At 32.8% G+C, this 20,106-nt stretch overlaps 2 protein-coding genes across 2 annotated transcripts; both read left to right on the top strand.

The window, feature by feature from the left end:
* Positions 1-481: 481 nt before the first annotated feature.
* On the top strand, positions 482-1,435 carry LOC122594907. The gene is made up of 3 exons (XM_043767195.1): positions 482-741; positions 835-1,287; positions 1,359-1,435. The coding sequence occupies exons 1-3, from the start codon at positions 495-497 to the stop codon at positions 1,361-1,363; spliced, it is 705 nt and encodes a 234-aa protein (XP_043623130.1). The 5' UTR covers positions 482-494; the 3' UTR covers positions 1,364-1,435.
* Positions 1,436-15,487: 14,052 nt separating this feature from the next.
* Positions 15,488-18,611, top strand: LOC122596110 (probable WRKY transcription factor 65). Its single transcript, XM_043768632.1, has 3 exons — positions 15,488-15,812; positions 15,964-16,113; positions 17,872-18,611. Exons 1-3 carry the CDS (start codon positions 15,664-15,666, stop codon positions 18,452-18,454), a joined length of 882 nt encoding a protein of 293 aa, XP_043624567.1. The 5' UTR covers positions 15,488-15,663; the 3' UTR covers positions 18,455-18,611.
* Positions 18,612-20,106: the final 1,495 nt, after the last annotated feature.

Consider the following 20,106-nt stretch of genomic DNA (forward strand, 5'->3'; position numbering starts at 1 on the left):
AAGAAACCTAAAATTTGCCCAGTTTCCGAATTTGAATAGAATTTAATATTCTTATGTTTTGCAAAAGCTGCATGGAAGAAGTACGAGTAACAACACAACATTGTGAACTTTTGTTCTCTCTTTGAATATAACATTCTTTGGGTGTCTTAGAAAGAGAAAGATACGTGAGAAAATATATACAAAACACGAAATACTCTCTAGCGAACAAGTTCTAGATTTCTGTCAAAATCTAGAACATTACTCTTTGTATTATCCCAAAACAAAATTCGTGTAACCCAGGCAGATAGGGTCGAATTGTTGTTTTCGGAAAGTGATATCACGATACAAAGTGATATCCGGTTATTGATTTCTTACCCTTGTAACTTAAAATTCCCTAACAATCGAAAACAACAATTTTACTGAAATCAATGGCGTCTACGATGAAGCATATGACTACTAATTTCTCCAAGCTCGATATGTTTGAAGGAATGGATTTTCGTAGATGGCAAAGGAAGATGCACTTTCTCCTCACCACCATGAAGGTGGTTTATGTGCTGAGTACTCCTTGTCCAGAAGATGGTGATGATGCTACTGTTGATCAAATTCGGAAAAGGAGCAAATGGGAGAATGATGACTACATTGCTCGAGGATTAATCCTCAATGGTATGTCTGATGCTCTTTTTGATATTTACCAAAACCATGCTTTTGCTAAAGGACTATGGGACTCCTTAGAGACCAAGTATATGAGTGAGGATGCCTCTAGTAAAACGTTCCTTGTGAGTACTTTTAATAATTACAAGATGGTCGATTCTAAACCGGTCATGGAACAATACAATGAGCTCATTCGCATACTTGGTCAATTCACACAACATAAAATGAATATGGATGAGACTATTCAAGTCTCTAGTATCATTGATAAACTCCCTCCGTCGTGGAAAGAATTTAAGCATTCTTTGAAACATAAGAAAGAGGAGTTAACTCTTGTTGAGTTGGGTAGTCATTTGCGTATTGAGGAATCTCTCAGGGCGCATGATATTGAAAAATCGAAAGGCAACAATGTTGTTGGCACGTCTTCAATCAATATGGTGGAACATAAAAAATCCACCGGATATAATGACAAGAAGGGGAAACGTAAACATCAAGAAGCTAACAAAGCTAGTCCCAACAAGAAGTCTAGGTTGGCTTGTTGGAAGTGTGGCAAATCCGGACACTTGAAACGGGATTGCAGAGTTAATATTGGAAATAAAAATACCAATGGATCTGGCACAAGCGGTTCGGGAAATGGTTTTAACAACCAAAACTCGAAAGGTCAGTATATATATAATGATTCATTTGAAAATTATTATGTTTCATATATAACTGAGGCTTATTTTGTGCAGGATGATGATGTTGCGTGGTGGGTTGACTCGGGTGCTAATACCCATGTGTGCAAGGATAGATGTTGGTTCAAGACTTAAGAGTCAGTGATTGACGGATCAGTTCTTCATATGGGAAATGAGTCAACAACCCCAATACTTGGACGTGGAAGTGTGGATTTGAGTTTTAGTTCTGGAAAAGTTGTTTCTTTGTTTAATGTTTTGCATGTACCACAAATTCGTAAAAACTTAGTTTCAAGTAGTGTTTTAAATCATTGTGGTTATAAATAAGTTATTGAATCTGATAAATTTGTTTTGTCAAAACATGGCATGTTTGTTGGTTTTGGTTATTTGTGCATGCAATAGAATGTTTAGACTTAACATTAATCACATAATTGTCAACTTTGCTTTTATGTCAACTTCTAGCATAAATGATTCTACTCTTTGGCATGCTAGACTAGGATATGTACACTTTAAAAGAATGCAAGAAATGTCTAAAGATGGATTAATACCGGCCTTTGACATAAATGATGAAAAGTGTAAAACATGTATGTTGACAAAGATCACTAAGAAACCATTTCAAAATGTGAAACGTGATTATGAAATTTTAGAATTGATACATAGTGATTTATGTGATTTACATGCAACTCCTACTTTAGGAAATAATAAATATTTTGTGACATTTATTGATGATGCTTCTAGATATTGTTATGTTTATTTATTACACACTAAGGATGAAGCATTAGATAAATTTAAATATTTAAAACTGAAGTAGAATTGCAACAAAAGACTTCGATAAAAAGGCTTAGAACGGATAGGGGAGGTGAATATATTGATCAAACATATTTTCAATCCATTGGGATAATCCATGAGACTACGGCTCCGTATACACCACAACAAAATGGTATATCAGAAAGAAAGAATAGGGTCCTTAAAGAAATGGTTAATTCCATGTTATCCTATTCAGGTTTAAGTAAAGGATTTTGGGGGGAAGCTGTGCTTACAACTTGTAATTTGCTTAATAGAGTTTCTAACAAAAGGAACAAGATTACACCTTACGAACTTTGGAATAAAAAGAAACCAAACTTGAATTATCTTCGGGTGTGGGGTTGTAGGGCTATTGTAAAATTGCCTAATCCCAAGAAGAAAAGTTTAGGTGAAAGAGGTATAGATTGCATATTTATTGGATATGTTGAACATTCCAAGGCTTATAGGTTCTATGTTATTGAACCTAATGATTCATATGCGGTTCATTCCGTAATTGATTCAAGGGATGCAATCTTTGATGAAAATCGTTTCTCATCTATGCCTAGACCAAAGGATATGGTTTCTAGCTCCAATGGAACCGATAAGGATTGTAATGTTGAAGTCTCTGAAAAGGTTGTTGATCAGTCACCTGAGCTTCGGAAAAGCAAAAGAGAAAGGAAACCTAAATCATTTGGACCAGATTTTCAATTTTACTTAATTGAGGGTTCCAGAGATGATGCTTTTACCCAATATTCATATTGCTTCAATGTTGAGGATGATCCAAAAACATTTAATGAAGCAATGAAGTCTCAGGATGTTGCCTTCTGGAAAGAAGCAATTAATGATGAGATGGAATCCATCATGGGCAACAACACTTGGGTGTTGGCTGATCTACCTCCTGGTTGCAAACCATTGGGTTGTAAATGGATTTTCAAAAAGAAGATGAAGGTAGATGGAACTATTGAAAAGTTCAAGGCAAGGTTGGTAATTCAAGGCTTTAGACAAAAGTCTAGAATTGACTATTTTGATACTTACGCTCCAGTGGCTCGTATCTCTACCATTAGACTGCTGATTGCTTTGTCAACAATTCACAATCTGGTCATTCACCAGATGGATGTGAAGACAGCATTCTTGAATGGTGACCTGGATGAGGAGGTTTATATGAACCAACCTCAAGGCTTCGTCATGCCAGGAAATGAAAACAAGGTTTGCAGACTTGTTAAATCCTTATATGGATTAAAACAAGCACCTAAGCAATGACATAAAAAGTTTGAAAGTGGTTTTGTCAAATGGTTATCATTTAAACCAAGCTGACAAATTTGTATATAGCAAATTTGATGATTCTGGTAAATGAGTCATCATTTGTCTATATGTTGATGACATGTTGATATTTGGAACTGACCAGAATCAAGTTGACTTAACGAAAGAATTTTTGTCATCAAAGTTCTCCATGAAAGATATGGGGGAGGCTGACATTATCCTTGGTATAAGGATCAAACGTGAAAACAAAGGAATTTCAATTTCTCAATCTCACTACATTGAGAAGGTGCTAAAGAAATTCAATTGTTTTGACTGTACTCCGGTGAGTACACCTATGGATCCAAGTATGAAGCTGATGCCTAACAAAAGTGAAGCTGTATCACAACTTGAGTATTCTAAGGTGATTGGCTGCTTGATGTATGCCATGACTTATGGGCATTGTATTTGCTATGGAAAAATTGAATAGGTATACTAGTAATCCTGGTACTCATCATTGGCAAGCAATTAGGCGGGTACTAAAGTATTTGAAGTAAACTATGGATTATAGTTTATCTTATACTGGGTTTCCTTCAGTTTTAGAAGGGTATACTAATGCGAGTTGGATAACCAATGTTGAAGATCATTCTTCTACATCTGGTTGGGTATTTTTGCTTGGGGGAGGTGCTATCTCATGGGCTTCCAGGAAGCAAACTTGTATTACCAACTCAACAATGGAATCTGAGTTTGTTGCATTAGCTGTTGCTGGTAAAGGAGCAGAATGGCTAAGAAACTTGATTTATGAGATTCCATTGTGGCCTAAACCTATAGCACCCATTTCTATCCATTGTGATAGTGCCGCTACATTGGCAAAGGCTTATAGCCAGATGTATAATTGAAAGTCTAGACACTTAGGTGTTAGACATAGCATGATTCGTGAACTTATCACGAATGGGGTGATTTCTATAGAGTTTGTAAGATCACAACAAAATTTAGCTGATCACTTGACGAAAGGATTGGCTAGAGACTTGGTTAATAAGTCTGCTGAAGGGATGGGTTTAAAGTCCACTTAAATTTCTAATCGTGAGATACCCAATTCCCTTCTGACATTAATTAGAAGCTGAATTCAATGTGGAAAGCTTACACTTAGAAATTGGAGCACATGATTTTACATATCATCTCAAGGTATGTGCTCGGACCTGCAGATGGTTAGGTTGAAGTATAGCTTCTTAATAGTTCCTTTGAAAAATTGCAATAGCAGGTGCATGAATAAAGTAGAATTACCTATATGGATGTGAAGTTTTGCCACTTCAAAAAAGCTTTGGACTTTTAGCTTTGGATACATTCATGAATGGATATGGACGCATGGCTTGTATAGCGTTAGGATAACTTTAGAGTATTTGAAAGCTTGTGTGTATATTATTTTCAGGTATTCAAATGGGTTGAAGGGTTCAATTCTTAGAACACCCCGATTCTCGAATATTTGGAATGTGTAATATATTAAGATGGAAATTCAATCTTCATGACATTTTCATTTATGCATAAGTTTTTGTTTTGACTATTTTCTCATGTATCGGAATTGCACTAAATTGGGGAGGATTGTTATTAATTTAGTGTAATTGAGGGATTTGGTTATGACACTTGGATATGGGTTTGGAGGTACAGGGTGTACGCCTATTAAGTGAATGACATCCCGGACCCAAAAGCATTATAATAATTGATGGCTAGTATTGATTTTGTAATAATTGATTGACAATCTTTGATAATATAATTAAAACTTTTTTCTACATGAAATTTACAAGCATAAAACTTTGAAAATGATTGTGATTGTGAAAATGGAATGATCATGTGTAATACTAGAATGGAAAAATCAATAATGATTTAGAAAGTCTGCACACATTTCATTTCTAGAATTCACACTTAATATGTCATGCGTCAATTTCATTTTTTCAGTTCACATACAAAAAGTCATATTTGATAAACTATGCCATCTATGCTATTACTAGAGCTTGCCATATTATATATATATATATGCATATATGCATGCATGAGTTGCATGGAAGGAGTACGAGTAACAACACAACGTTGTGAACTTTTGTTCTCTCTTTGAATATAACATTCTTTGGGTGTCTTAGAAAGAGAAAGATACGTGAGAAAATATATACAAAACACGAAATACTCTATAGCGAACGAGTTCTAGATTTCTGCCAAAATCTAGAACATTACTCTTTGTATTATCCCAAAACAAAATTCGTATAACCCAGGCAGATAGGGTCGAATTGTTGTTTTCGGAAAGTGATATCACGATACAAAGATATATCCGGTTATTGATTTCTTACCCTTGTAACTTGAAATTCCCCAACATCATCTATATATATAATTTTGAGTAGATATATTTTTTTTCAAGTGAATTTGGATGCCTTGGTGCATTACAGGGAAGTTCTCCCTTGACAGTCGCTCACAATTACTCATTTCTTTGATTAGTGTAAACACTGCCAAAGGAGATTTGCCCCGTTGATACTAATAGGGTCTGAATGAATTATTATAATTAGCAAATAACTAAAATGTCACTTTCATGTGTTGATAATAATATAGTATCTGAAAGAGAAATTTGGCACCTATAATATAAGGGGAATTGGCTCCATCTTAAGTAGCAGAAGTACAAAAAAGATACAGATCGAAGAGAGCGAAGCAGAACTGGCATATATGGATCCTAATCCCCACATTAATCAAAGGTTAGTCAAATTTATTATTATTATTACTATTATTATTATTAATTTTTTAACAAAAAGTTAATAATTAGTAGTTAGCATTTGAAACACAATAGTGACATCCAATTGGGCAATATGCAGTGCTCGAACCACGTATGTCTGGAGATGAAAAAATACCACAAAACACCTACACGGCCATGAACAATTCAATGCTAAAAACATAATAAAATTAATATGCATACATGATATGAGAGGACCCCTATTTTGAAAACCAATTTTTTTCTTAAGAACCTTGAGAACTCTTAAGTTATGTATTGAATCACATGTTCTTTTTGTTCATTCACATGTAAAACGCTATAAAAATATAAGTTGCAGAAGAAAAAAAAAATTTAAAACCTTATATATAGTCGTTTATTCACACGTAAACCAAAAAGTGAACATATTTATTCATAAGTTCACAAAAGACTATTTTGAAGGTTTTTATAAAAAGTTTATTCTACAACATACTTTTTTATATCATTTCACATGTGAATGATAAAAAAAAAAACATGTAATCTAATACATATTTAAGAGTTCTCATGATTTTGACAAAAAATGGTTCTCGATATATGTCTAATGTATTTGGTGGTTTTAGGTTGTTGTATGTGGCATTTTATGCCATTTTTGTAGGGATTGTGGGAATACTAGTACAAGCAATAGTTCAACTTACCGAATCTACCACAAATAACAAGTTATTCATAGGAATTTCCTTGGCGACTTTAGTCATGAATTTTGTTGCATCAATATGGGTATTTTCTGATCCCAACGATGATATGCAAAACAAACGCTGGAAAGCCATGATATTCGAAATCATTTTTATATTTACCGGGGTATTGTCTCCTTATCTAGCGTTCTATGTGCTCCTACCGCAATGGATCACTTGGCACGGTTTTGCCATCATATGCGTTATGTTGACCTTCGGAAAAGGTTGTAACATGGTATCAATCATGCTCACTTGGTTTTATCAAAAAATGGTCATTGTTAGCAAGTTTGCGACTTCAAAGTTCTATGTTAGCTTTGAGTTGCCAACGGATATTGGTGTCAATCAAGAACCATGCAATACATAGCAACATGGACTATATATTGTTTGTAATTTTTCGGCTGTCATACTATTTTTATTGATCGATCAATCTTTGGAATATTCGGTGTTTATAAAAATAATATAATAAAACAAAAAATGAACAAAGACTTATATATCTCTCTTATTATTTTTATTTTTATATAAAGCACGAGTGGGCAATGAACCAATGTAAGAAACAAATATTTCAAGTGAGTTATGGGCCACTGCGCAAACATATACATTGGGCTCATTGGGCCAAGCACTGGCTAAATGGAAAGCCTTTCTTTTTAAAATAAATAAATAAATACTTGGTGAAAAGTTATTTTGAGGACTTTTTTTTGCGAGAAACTTTGAAAACTTTTCAAATCAAACCCAACCGATGATTATTTTTTACATGAAAATTGTTTTTTTATTGTTTTCTGAATAACTTATGTGTAATTTTGAAGTTTATAATTGTGTGGAGGCATGAATTATCATCCGTTATACAATTATATGGAGATTTGGATTCTTGATCACATGTGCACGAATATTGCTATGATCACATGTGATCGACTTGCATACATGTGATCATAGCAATATTCGTGCACATATGATTAAGAATTCAAATCTCCACATAATTGTATAACGAATGACAACCATGGTCCACACAATTATAAACTTCAAAATTACACATAAGTTATTCAGAAAACAATCAAAAAACAATTTTCATGTAAAGAATAATCATCGGTTGGGCTTGATTTGAAAAGTTCTCAAAGGTTCTCAAAAAAAAAAGAGTTCTCAAAATAACTTTACCCTAAATACTCGTATATAAAATAAAAAATGTTCAGATGTTCCCAAACTATTAATAATTTTTTTAGCCACAAATCTTAATCTCAAACTTAAAGCAACTGGCCTAATCTCAATTGGTCAATCATAGATCTCAATTTCTAAAAATTTTTCTAATAAACATGTGACTAAATCCATACAATTATATCCGCATAAAAACCCAAACTCATACGATTGTTTCAAAATTTCACTCTTTTCCTTCTATTGTTAAAAATATATATTACTCTTTTTAAAAAAAAACCTATGTTATTAATGCAATTGTGTTTAAAAGCATTAGTGAGCTTTTTGAGTTTTGTTCCTTCGAATGGGTCAACCTTTGCAGGGTTGATGTTAATGCATCTTTTGGTATATCATACTTTATGTAACTAAAAGGGTGTCGCGCGTTGCAGCGACAAAGATTAATAATGTGTGAGATGTCGTAATAGTAATACAAGTTGTTTAGGTTACTTTCATGAGATGCAACGATGAGGCATTCAACCGTGGATATCATTTTAAATATGATGCAAAATTAATAAAGTGCAAAAATTAACTATTTTAAATATATTTGTTAGGGTTATTTAAGAGTAGTTTGGGTAAAAGTGTTAAATTTCTAAAATAAAGAGACCAATTTGTTTTATAAATGATTATAGATACTACAAATTTTGCATTAGTTATTCTTAATTGTATGTTCGAAGAGAAGTATTCGTAAAATATAAGTTTTTAAATATATGCTTACATATATAATAATTATATGCATGTATATGTATTTGAGATTTGAGTATTTTTAATAATAATAAACACGCATTTTACAACTTCGGCATTTTGAAATGGATTTCCTCTAAAAGTTATCCAAAACTTTCAAACAAGGTCCTCAGGATTATTATTTAAAGTTTCTTTTGAAAGGCATTGTTGAATTGTTTGGTATAACAGAGGTAATAAAACTGTCTACTCAACAACAATTTGTTATTTTACTAAATTTGTTGTCGACGTCACAACATTTTAATGTATCCATTCATATATTATAACCTACTACATGTGGTGTTGTTGGTAAATTAAGTTGAGATCAAGTATAAAATCTCCAGTCTTAGATATTTCAAATGATACAAATATCTTTTAGAAACATATATGTAAATCTTATTTTGTAAATGTTGTAAATAAGTTGTGTATTTGACACTAGTCTAAAATCTAGTTTTAATTAAAAGGTCACGTATTTTTCATAAACTAACTCTAATTATTAGTGTTTCTTAAGAAAAGAAAAATTATATATTTAATAAAACAAAAGATTCACACCAAAAGTCTTACTCACAAAATCATCGATATGTCGTATCATGTTGTAAATCAACGATGACTTATAATTGTGTAAATCAACTGTTAATGATATGACTTTGAATCAAAAACATGTCTAATATTTTTTTTAGCAATAAATGACGAGTGCAATTCATTTTTCATATTTTGATTGTACAACTATCATGATTAAATTATTATGATAATTATTAAATTAATATTTTAGGTCGATATTTCAATTTTTTTCTCTAACATATGAACAAGTTTGAGCTTTCCTACCTACTTTATGAATATATCGTGACTTTCAACAGGGAACAATGAGTTAGAAGAATAAGATATTTTGGGTTTATATTTTTTGGAAAGGTGGTAGCTGATAAATGAATATCATCTCTACACGGATGCGTCCATTTCGTTTTGACTCCCGACAACGCTCTAAAGAGCTTGTTCTTCATATGTTAAATAGGTATATAGGTATAATGTTGCTAAGATCCTCTTGTATTGAAAGGTAAAGGGTTATACAAATGAAATCTAATTTATTTTAGAGAAATCATCACAAATCGTCCATGTGGTTTTCTCGATTCGTATTTTCGTCCTTGAACTTTTTTTTTATCACCAAGCGTCCCTGTACTTTTCCATTTCATTGCCAGATGTCCATGAGCAAAACGTCCATCCAATTTGTGCCGTTAAGCCCCTCACGTGCTTGCCACGTGAGGGTAAAATCGTCCACTATCACTCAATACAAACCACAGGGACTATTTCTCGATATATATATATATATACTCAATAACTCTAAACCCTAAAATAATTTTTCCCCAAAATAATTTTCCCCAAAATCATTTCCCCCTAAATAATAAACCCGATCCAACCCTAAAAACAATCGGCCATTAAAAACCGAATAACAACGATTTGAATCCCTAATTTCAGTCAATATGGTTGATGATGATGAAACCCCTCCCATTGATGGAAACGGAGTAGAACTGTTTAGACCCAAAGATTTCCAAGATGATCAATGGAACTTATTACTTGACAACTATGGTAAGGTTTCATCATGTCTCTGCATTTTATTATGATTAATAACATAAATTTGTTTACTTTATACTTATATATGTATTTTTCCATTCACAGAGAAATATACGAATTTAATTTCAATAATCATCCATTATGGTGGGGTTTTCACAAGTTCTCCTGGCAGAGAGTATATTTTTGGTGGTGAGGTAATAGTGGATTATATTGATAGTGATCACTTTTCAGTTCATGAATTTAATTACATTGTTAGGAAATTACCATATGATGAAAAGGAAATCATATACTATCATTTTCTAAAACCAGACACAAAGGATTTAGATAATGGTCTGCTACCATTTGGAAGTGATGATGATGTGATAAAAATGATTGGTTATGTTAAAAGATCACTTAGACTGTTTCATATTTACATTGAGCATAAAATATCCATTGTGGGAACAAATATGCAATCTAATGTTGTTATTGAAGAGGTAGAACATGATGATGTACTTGTTGTAGAGAAACCTATGAGTTTTAGGAGGCTTTTGTTAGAAGGTGTTCAAGAAAGTTGTGAAAATCCTAGTTTCAATGTTGATACTGCTGAATATGATGTAGGAGGTCCTAGTATGAATGTTGAAACTACTCAAAATGTGGAAACTGGACATGAGCATGTAGGAGGTCCTAGTGTTGAAACTGCTCAAAATGTGGAAACTGAACATGAGCATGTATGAGGTTCTGTTTAAGACACATTCATGAAAACTTGAAAGCTCATTTCAAGTGTGGAGAAGTTTACAAGGACATTTTGTGGAAATGTGCAACCTCAACAACTGTACCAGAATTTGAACATGCAATGGCTGAGATCAACAGATTAAGCAACAGAGTACATAACTGGTTGAGAGCAATTCCACCAAAGCATTGGGTCAGGGCTTATTTTTCAAGTAAATTCACTCTTATTTAACTACTTAATTGGTTAAGGAAACATGAATTTAGAACTGTTTATTTAGTAATTGATATATTTGTACAGGGAGAGCACACTATGATATATTATTGAATAATATATGTAAATCCTTTAATAGTAAATTAGTAGATGGCAGAGAAAGGCCAATAATCACTTGTTTTGAGTATATCAGGGAGTACATGATGAGAAGAATTGCATTAGTTCAAAAAGTTATTGATAAGTCTAAGGGACCTCTAACCCCTACTGCAACTGAGATTTTTGAGGTAACAAAAGCAGAAGCCCATAAGTATAATGTAGTGTTTAATGGGACAGATCAATACCAAGTTAGTGGTCCATGGCAAGACCAAGCAGTTGTTAACATGACTGGGAAGAGTTGTAGCTGTAGGAAATGGGAGTTAACTGGACTACCTTGCAAGCATGTTGTAGTTGCTCTTATGAACATGGATGATAATGGTAACAAAATTGGGAGTCTAGAAGATTGGGTTCACATGGCTTACAGATTGGAGACATGGAGGGAGGTATATCATGAAAAGATTAACCCCTGCACTGGTGTGTTTACATGGCCTATAAGTAACTGTCCAACAAAACTGTTACCACCATATCATAAAACACAAGTAGGAAGACCTTGTAAGAAAAGAAAGAAGAGTGCTGGGAAAAGTTCAAAGCCAATGGTGAAAGAAGGTAAGCTTTCTAGGCAAGGAAAAACTGTGACATGTCAAAAGTGTAAGCAAATGGGGCACAATTCTAAGACATGCAAGGGTCAAAGGCAAGCATCATCATCACAACCAACTAAATCCAAGAAAAGAAAGCAGCCTGGTCAATCTCAAAGGTGAAATTTACATAATGCTTTTTACTTTTAGTTTTGTAATTGTAATGTGCTCATTTTTAGTTGTGTAATTGTACCTGTAAATATCTCATTCTTGCAGTTCAAAAATGAATGATGGTGGTAGTCAACCAACTCAGCCAAGTCAAGCAGCACAACCAAGTCAATCAACACAACCACCTCAACCAACACAACCAAGTCAAGCTAGTAATAATGTGGTTGCTGCTCCTCCTACTAGTTTTCAAAGATGCATGGGAGAAAGTCCAAGGAAAATTAGGAAGTTTTCTGGCACCAAATGGGTAAACTAAGTCAAGCAAACTGATGCCACTTTAGCTTTTGAAAAAACTTGTCTTGTTGTTTTATGTATTCTGGTATTCTGCAAAGACTTATGTAGTATTTGATTTGGTATGACTTTTGTAATTCTGGTATGACTTTGGTATTCTGGTGCCACTTTACTTTTGGAATTCTGGTATGACAACTCTATGGTTTTGAAGATGAATGTATGGTATTAATGCTTAATGTATGGCTTTTGTTTTCTGCTATGACCATGTTTTTTTGCCAATATATATGTTGAAACATGTTAAAAATGCTAGAATTTTGCTAGATTTTTTTTGCTAATATATATGTTTTCTGGTAGAACTGTTTTCTGCAAACACTACTTCAGATACAATACATAACACTAAATACCAAATACAGACACTGCTGCAAACACCATTTTATTTCAATATTTCCATTTCATAACCATTAGATTTCCATTTCATAACTATTCAATATTCTACAAACACTACTTCAGAAACAATACATAACACTACATACCAAATACAAACACTACTGCAAACACCATTTCATTTCAATATTTCCATTTTATAACCATTCATTATTTTGCAAACACTACTTCAGAAACACTACATAACACATCTTTCAGATGCAAAATAGGATGACAAAGAGAAACAACAACCAACTACATACTAAATACATCTTCAATCTCGATACTTCTTGTTCTCTTCTACGTAATGTTGCTTCAAGGTTGTTTTTTGCTCTTAATAACCCGGGAATTATCTCGACAGCCCTGTAGCACATAGCAGGATCGACCCATTGAAAAAACCCACAACTATTTACCTTGGAAGAACAACCATAAAACCTCCTACCTGGGTTACGAGGGGTCCATGATGTTCGAAGTGTTGCTGTATTATTTCCACACGAACAATAGATCATGATTTGTGATAATTTCTATTAATAAGAGTATGAGAAAGATATGATTTTTTTTGGAGGGGGGGGGGTGAGAAAGATATATTTGGGAGGAAAAAGATTTTGGGGGGAAATGATTTTGGGGGGAATCTCTTATATATATATCGATGATGTAGTCCCTGTGGTTTGTATTGAGTGATAATGGACGATTTTACCCTCACGTGGCAAGCACGTGAGGGGCTTAACGACACAAATTGGATGGACGTTTGGCTCAGGGACATCTGGCAATGAAATGGAAAAACACAGGGACGTTTGGTGATAAAAAAAAGTCCAGGGACGAATATACGAATCGAGAAAACCACAGGGACTATTTGTGATAATTTCTCTTTATTTTATTATAAATAAATTGTGACAATTTAGTAAGTCTTTTAATAAAAATTTGTATATTCTTAATTCAATGACAAACATATTATACCATTTAATGAAATATAATATTTTTAATTAAAAGGTATTGCATTTGTAATTACATAAATATGGGATCTAAATAATAGAGGAAATGAACGATGTAGTTAGTGTAAGAGTAATTTTAAAAAGTGATGAAATGAACAATATAGTTAGTTACGAAAGTTGTTGATTATGCTATAGTGGTGATACACTATAACTACAACTTTGGTACATCATACTCTCATCATAGTATAACTTTCGTGTATTATTTATATAAATACTTAAATATAATAGTTAATTTGTATATAATCAAGATTTATTAACTTTTACTAGCATGATACACGCACATTACGACGGATACCATAGTTCAGGCTTCTTATATCGCGATAAAAAAAAAAGTAAACATGGATAATCAATTAAGCAATATCATACGATAATGTGTATTTTGTTTATGAGAATTATTGTTAAATATATCAAGCTAGTGATTATCAAAACAATGAAAAAATATTTGAAAAAAAGTTGGTCGTCTAAAAATTGTTGCTAAAAAAAGGGTTGCATTTACATAATTATGTGAAAGAAGAAAGATTTAAGGAATTAAAAAATTGATAATCAATTAAAAAAATTAATTAGATGATAAATTGATATAAGAGTGTAAGAGAGATAGGCGCGCACAATTGTTCACATCGTATTTTGTTTTTTCTAATTGGTCTATAAGGACAATTTTAACATTTCATCCTTAACTTTCAACGGGGCTATTTACTTTAATAAGAAGTATAGAAAAAAATATTATATTCTAAAATGGTATACCACAATCATCAAATAAATTTATGTTCAAAAAAGGAAATAAATAAATTGATATTAAAATTACAATTAAGCAATATATTAGATATTTTTAATTGTTAAATTGAATTTAGTAATTGATTTAAATTCTATATAACATGTTATATATAGATAACTAAATAACTTTAACTATATATTTTCTTTTTCCTTTCTTTTTTTAACTATAGTAAATGATTTAAATTCTATATATTTTCTATTATTGGACCAAATACTTGGGTAAACTATCGATCGTCAATCAAGGGACTGTTTGTTATTGCGATTCTAAAATAAAATCTGTTTTTTCAAAATAGATTATGTGTTTTTAAAATTGCGTTTTAAAAAAGCATGCAGATATATGATTCTTCAAAACTACGTTTTCATAGCCGATAATCACCTTTTCATACAAACACCTTTTTAGATTATCTACGTTTTACAAACGTAATAATCAGATACTCACTTTATAACGCAATCTCATACACCTTCTAAATACAAACTCAATTGGTACAACTACGTAACACATAATATGTGACCTATCAATTACATTTATCCACCACTAAACGTCACCTTAAATTTTAAAAAGCCAAAATAAACCATTTCTCAATCAAAACGGTATTTTGGATCACTTAAAATAATAATCCGTAACTTCATATATAAATTTCCAACATGTTTCAAGGTAAATACAAAAGAATACTTATATTCAACTTGGAAGACACTAATATATTGTACATTTAGCAATCTGACGAAGGTAAGAGAGCGGATTAAATGCCAAAGTCATAGTGGTGAATGAATTTAATACTTTGAGGTCCTTTTCAAATTGGAGTATAGTATTGTATAATTTGTATTATATTATTGAAATTAACTAATCCTTTCACTCTCTCCTTTCTTTGTTTTTGTATTTATTTCGACATCTTCTTGCACGTCCTTTATATAATATCCAATGCCCGCCTGTCTACACTATGGACCCATATATTTAATTTGGACCACCCCATTCTTTCATCATGCACCTTCCCCCAATCTTACTTCTAACATTTTTCTTCCTTAATTTCTCACACACATACAACTTCTCTCATTCATCCAATTGAGCCATCAATTAATATTCTAGCTATTGTACATATATATAAAGGCATATACACCAAGGTCAAATATCAAAAAGCTAGCTAGCTAGGTCTTGAAGATTAATTAGAAGTATAAAACCATTGGAAAGTTTTTCAATCATGAAACATGGATATATTAGTTCGATGATGGCTGATAATCACGAAGACGACGACCATGACTACTCACCAGAAAATAGTGAAGATTCGCCGTCTTTTAGTATATTAAACGATTCCAAGACCACTTCAAGCTCAGCATCCCCTAAAAGAAGGTTAGTTAATTAATTTTCCTTGACACGTATATAGTTTGATGTAATTAATTAAATTCGGTTAGCCTGAATTGAGCTAAATATATAATTGTCAAGGATTCCAATCGGAATATCAAATGTTGTAACAAATTAACCTTGATGGGGTTTAATACAGTAGACGAAACTTGAATAAACGAGTTGTCACGGTGCCAATAAAAGAAATTGAAGGATCTCGGCTTAAGGGTGAGACGAATGCTCCTCCTTCGGATGCTTGGGCATGGAGAAAATATGGCCAGAAACCCATCAAAGGCTCGCCCTACCCTCGGTACGTTAACACTTCAAAATTCTACAGAGTTAACTAGTTTGTGTTAATTGTATATGCATTTTCATTATAGAAATAATAAATACAACTAATTAATAATCATAGAAATCTTATATATTATTTTTGTGTTAAAGTGAACTTTCTTTCTACGATTAATTCTAGTATATTGATGAAGCTAGAGTATATATATGATCATCCTCAATATACAAATAAAGATATATATATATATATATTTATATAAAGATAAAGATAAAGAATTTGTTCAGAAATCTTTGGAGAAAGATGTTATATCCTTAGTAAAATATTCATTTGAAAACTAAATTTTCTGTGAAAATTAGAAAACTGTCAAAACACACTGTGATCTGAATTTAACACAATGTGTTTTAATTGTGTCTTTATAGAACACAATGTGTTTTTATTGTGTAATCTAAAATACGTTGTGTTAAGTTTTAAATCACAGTGTGTTTTTATAGCGTTGTAAAACAGAAAATTGTTCAAACACACTGTGATATAAACTTAACACAATGTGTTTTTGAAAAACATATTAAAAACACATAGTGTTAAATTAAGATCACAGTGTGTTTTGGTCAATTTTCTAGTTTTCACGAAAATTTTCGTTTTCAAATGATCAAAACCCTATATTCTTAAATCATAAATCAATGCCCATGAATGTGTATTTCATTTTATTTATCGAGAACTAAGAATTAATTATGCGTGAAAGAAAAAATAAAAAATCATAGTCGTATCTATTGAATTGTAAGTTCATGAAAATCTATATATGTTTTTACATTTTACAGTAGTAGTATAATAGTTAAGGTATTTTTCTTTCTTTCTTTAAAAAGCAGCAACGGATAAATAGCTAACACCCTCATGCGGATGTGCTCACCCTGATTCGACTCCTAGCAATACCCTAAAGGGTTTGCTCCCCATGTACTTAGATGGGTATAGCATTGCTAAGGCCCCTCACCACATTTGCATGTGGCAAGATTCGAATCTGAGACCCCCCAGGAGGAAACCACATTGTGGAATACCCCCTGACAACTGAGCTAACACCCCAATGGCTAAGATGATCAACTGGCTGAAGTCATCCATAGTTTTACCTCAGTTCATGGGTTCAACTCTCTAGAGTGACATTCCTGAGGGTTTTTCCTTTGACTCGCCTATAATGGCTTATGGTCTACATTTTGTAGTCTAGAATACATATAGGTTTCATCAATATACGGTGAAGTGTCCCTTGATGTCGAATACCGACTGTTATTAAAAAAAAGTTATATCACATTGTCTCTTTTAACTCTTAAAAGATATATTTGTTATATCGTATATTATATTTCAATTCCCAAGTCTCAACGTTGGTTAACAATTTTTAATTGTAGATTTTTTTGAAAGTCGTTATCATACAATTGAATATAGTATATAGATATATAGATAGATATAAATATAAATAAATATAGCGTATGTATCATTTATATTAATAAATAAATTGGCGTGATGTTTACAAGATGCTAATGCCTAGACAAATTAAACGACAAAGAAAGTAATAATTTTCCTTTAAGGAAAAATGTTAGCTGTTAGTAGTAATTAAAAATATTAATCTTAACAATATCTTAAATTCTTGACTATATCTTAATGTTAGCTGTTAGTAGTAATTAAAAATATTAATCTTAACTATATCTTAAATTCTTGACTATATCTTAATGTTAGCTGTTAGTAGTAATTATAAATAATCTTGACAATGTCTTAATTTCTTTTTTATTTTGGCAGTGGTTATTATAGATGTAGTAGTTCAAAAGGATGTCCAGCAAGAAAACAAGTTGAAAGAAACCGAGTCGACCCTACTATGGTCATAGTGACATATTCATGCGATCACAACCATTCTTGGCCGGCTTCTAGAAACAACCGAAACTCAATCGCATCCCCGCCACCACCACCACCAGTCGATGAGACAAATTCGAACACCACCAACGAGGAGCAAGAGACCGAGGATCACCCACACTTGCAATCAAAAACAAATCAAAACAAGGATTTTACGAGCATTGATGTAGTAGGGCATGGTTCGCCTTTTGTAACATCTATAGATCATCAATTTGAGTGGTTTTCGGATTTGGAATCTCCTTCATCAACTATGCTAGAAAGTCCTTTGATGGTTGGAGACATAGTTCGTGACGCTGATATGGCAATGATATTCTCGATACGAGAAGAAGACGAGTCATTATTCGCCGATCTTGGTGAATTGCCCGAATGCACGACTGTTTTTAAGCCAAGAGAAATAATAAACCAAGATTATATCACCGGTGGTCATGCAACTAATTGGCCCCGTGGTGTGGGACAAATAAAAGGATGGTGACAAAATGTGATAGGCAACATTTTTTAGTCACAAACAAAAAAAAAAAAACAATTTGTCCTTTACTGTATTCGAAAAAGTCATAAAGGATTTGCGTACAGTGCGCTTGAAGATACAAAAGAAACAATTTTATAATCTTGATTTTTTTTTTTCGATCTCCCATTTAATCCTTAGATATTCATTGATTTTAGTGTCTAAATAACGAATAAAAAGCTGGAGATTCTATTGGAGAGAAAGTTTGTCTTGACATGTGTGTGTGCGCGCGCTATTTCAATACTTGTTTGGTACTTTGTTTCTAACGTAATTTTTCTTTGCATGGCACTTTAACTATACATAAAGGGATATATACCATGTCCCATTTATTTATTTGATTTTTGTTGCCATGTATCGCAGCATGTTGGAATAAACCAACAAATCTTAAACTTTAAAGCAAATCAAACTACAAAGAAAATCAATAAGAAGTTTTCCAAAAACTAGCCTTGTTTATTAACCAAGTAATTTTCGGCTTACATTGGAATAATTGGGGTGTCTCCAATCAGCATCCCCCCTCCTCCTTTTATAGAGGAGGGGGAACATCCTAGTCTAATTACAATATGGAAACTTTCCTAGACTTTCTATAAATCGCTTTTCTTTGTATTGCACTCCAAGCTAAACGGTTTCCTAATTCTAGTCTTATAACATTACCATATATTAATCCTAGCCCTACATAGAATAATAAATTTACTAATATTATTTTACAATCTCCACCTTATTAGCAAATTTCCATGTAGTATCAACTGACTTCAATCCCTCGCATCTTCAACCAACGTGAGCCCTTGAATCCTGGAAGAACCTTCCAGTCACACCCATCTCGTCTATACATCCAGCTTCCCTTGATTGCATCCTATAGATGCCTTGTTCCAAGTCTTGTCCCTTGTCTTTCCATCCATTACCAATCAAGTCCAATGTAGTCTTTGTATTCACGTGCTTATTACCAGAAGTATTTTATCTCGAGTTCACTTTCTGTTTTTTTCCACGTTACAAGCCGCTACATCAATACTTGTTTTCCTCGACCGTGTAAACGTCACCGCTTGCTTTCCTCGTCTGTTCAAAATAAGTTGATCTTGACGACCTTGAGATGATGTTTGCTCGACCCTATCACCTTGATCATTTTTCAACTCATGACCAATCTTAGGCAGCTCCACCTCAAGCTGAACACGTTTGTTACCGCGTACACCTCGAACTCTTGTACCGTTCACCTGTACACCAAACGCTAGTGCCTTACCATCCAATGTATAAACATTGTTTTAATTTCCTCCAGAGTTCTTGTTAGCACTACCAAGAAACTCTTGATCACCTGTAACATGTCGTGTAACATCCTTATAGTATCCTTGTAAATCGTATACCTTTAGAAAACCCTAAAAACGATTATACAAACACCCCAATCACCTTTTTGTACTTTGCGGATCAAGTTAACTCCCCACAAACACCTTCAAGAAACCAAGAACTCTACAATCAATTAAAACCTTGAAAATCACCTTCAAGATGGATTATATACCGAATTCTCAAACCCGTATTTTTGAAGCTTGAAGTTTCACCTATCAAATCCGTTTGAAGCTTGAACCTTGTCGTACTAATACTTTGCAATAAGAACCTTAATAAACCGAAGAAACTTG

Source organism: Erigeron canadensis, chromosome 4 (assembly GCF_010389155.1).
Source record: "Erigeron canadensis isolate Cc75 chromosome 4, C_canadensis_v1, whole genome shotgun sequence".
Lineage (NCBI taxonomy): Eukaryota > Viridiplantae > Streptophyta > Magnoliopsida > Asterales > Asteraceae > Erigeron > Erigeron canadensis.

What these genes read in the sequence shown, in the direction of transcription:
- LOC122594907 (XM_043767195.1), top strand. Translation starts at nt 495, where the DNA reads ATGCACTTTCTCCTCACCACCATGAAGGTGGTTTATGTGCTGAGTACT. An exon ending in TATGAGTGAGGATGCCTCTA is followed by an intron (nt 742 to 834) that starts GTAAAACGTTCC and finishes TTCGCATACTTG; the next exon opens with GTCAATTCACACAACATAAA.
- LOC122596110 (XM_043768632.1), top strand. Translation starts at nt 15,664, where the DNA reads ATGAAACATGGATATATTAGTTCGATGATGGCTGATAATCACGAAGAC. An exon ending in TCAGCATCCCCTAAAAGAAG is followed by an intron (nt 15,813 to 15,963) that starts GTTAGTTAATTA and finishes GGTTTAATACAG; the next exon opens with TAGACGAAACTTGAATAAAC. An exon ending in AAAGGCTCGCCCTACCCTCG is followed by an intron (nt 16,114 to 17,871) that starts GTACGTTAACAC and finishes TTATTTTGGCAG; the next exon opens with TGGTTATTATAGATGTAGTA.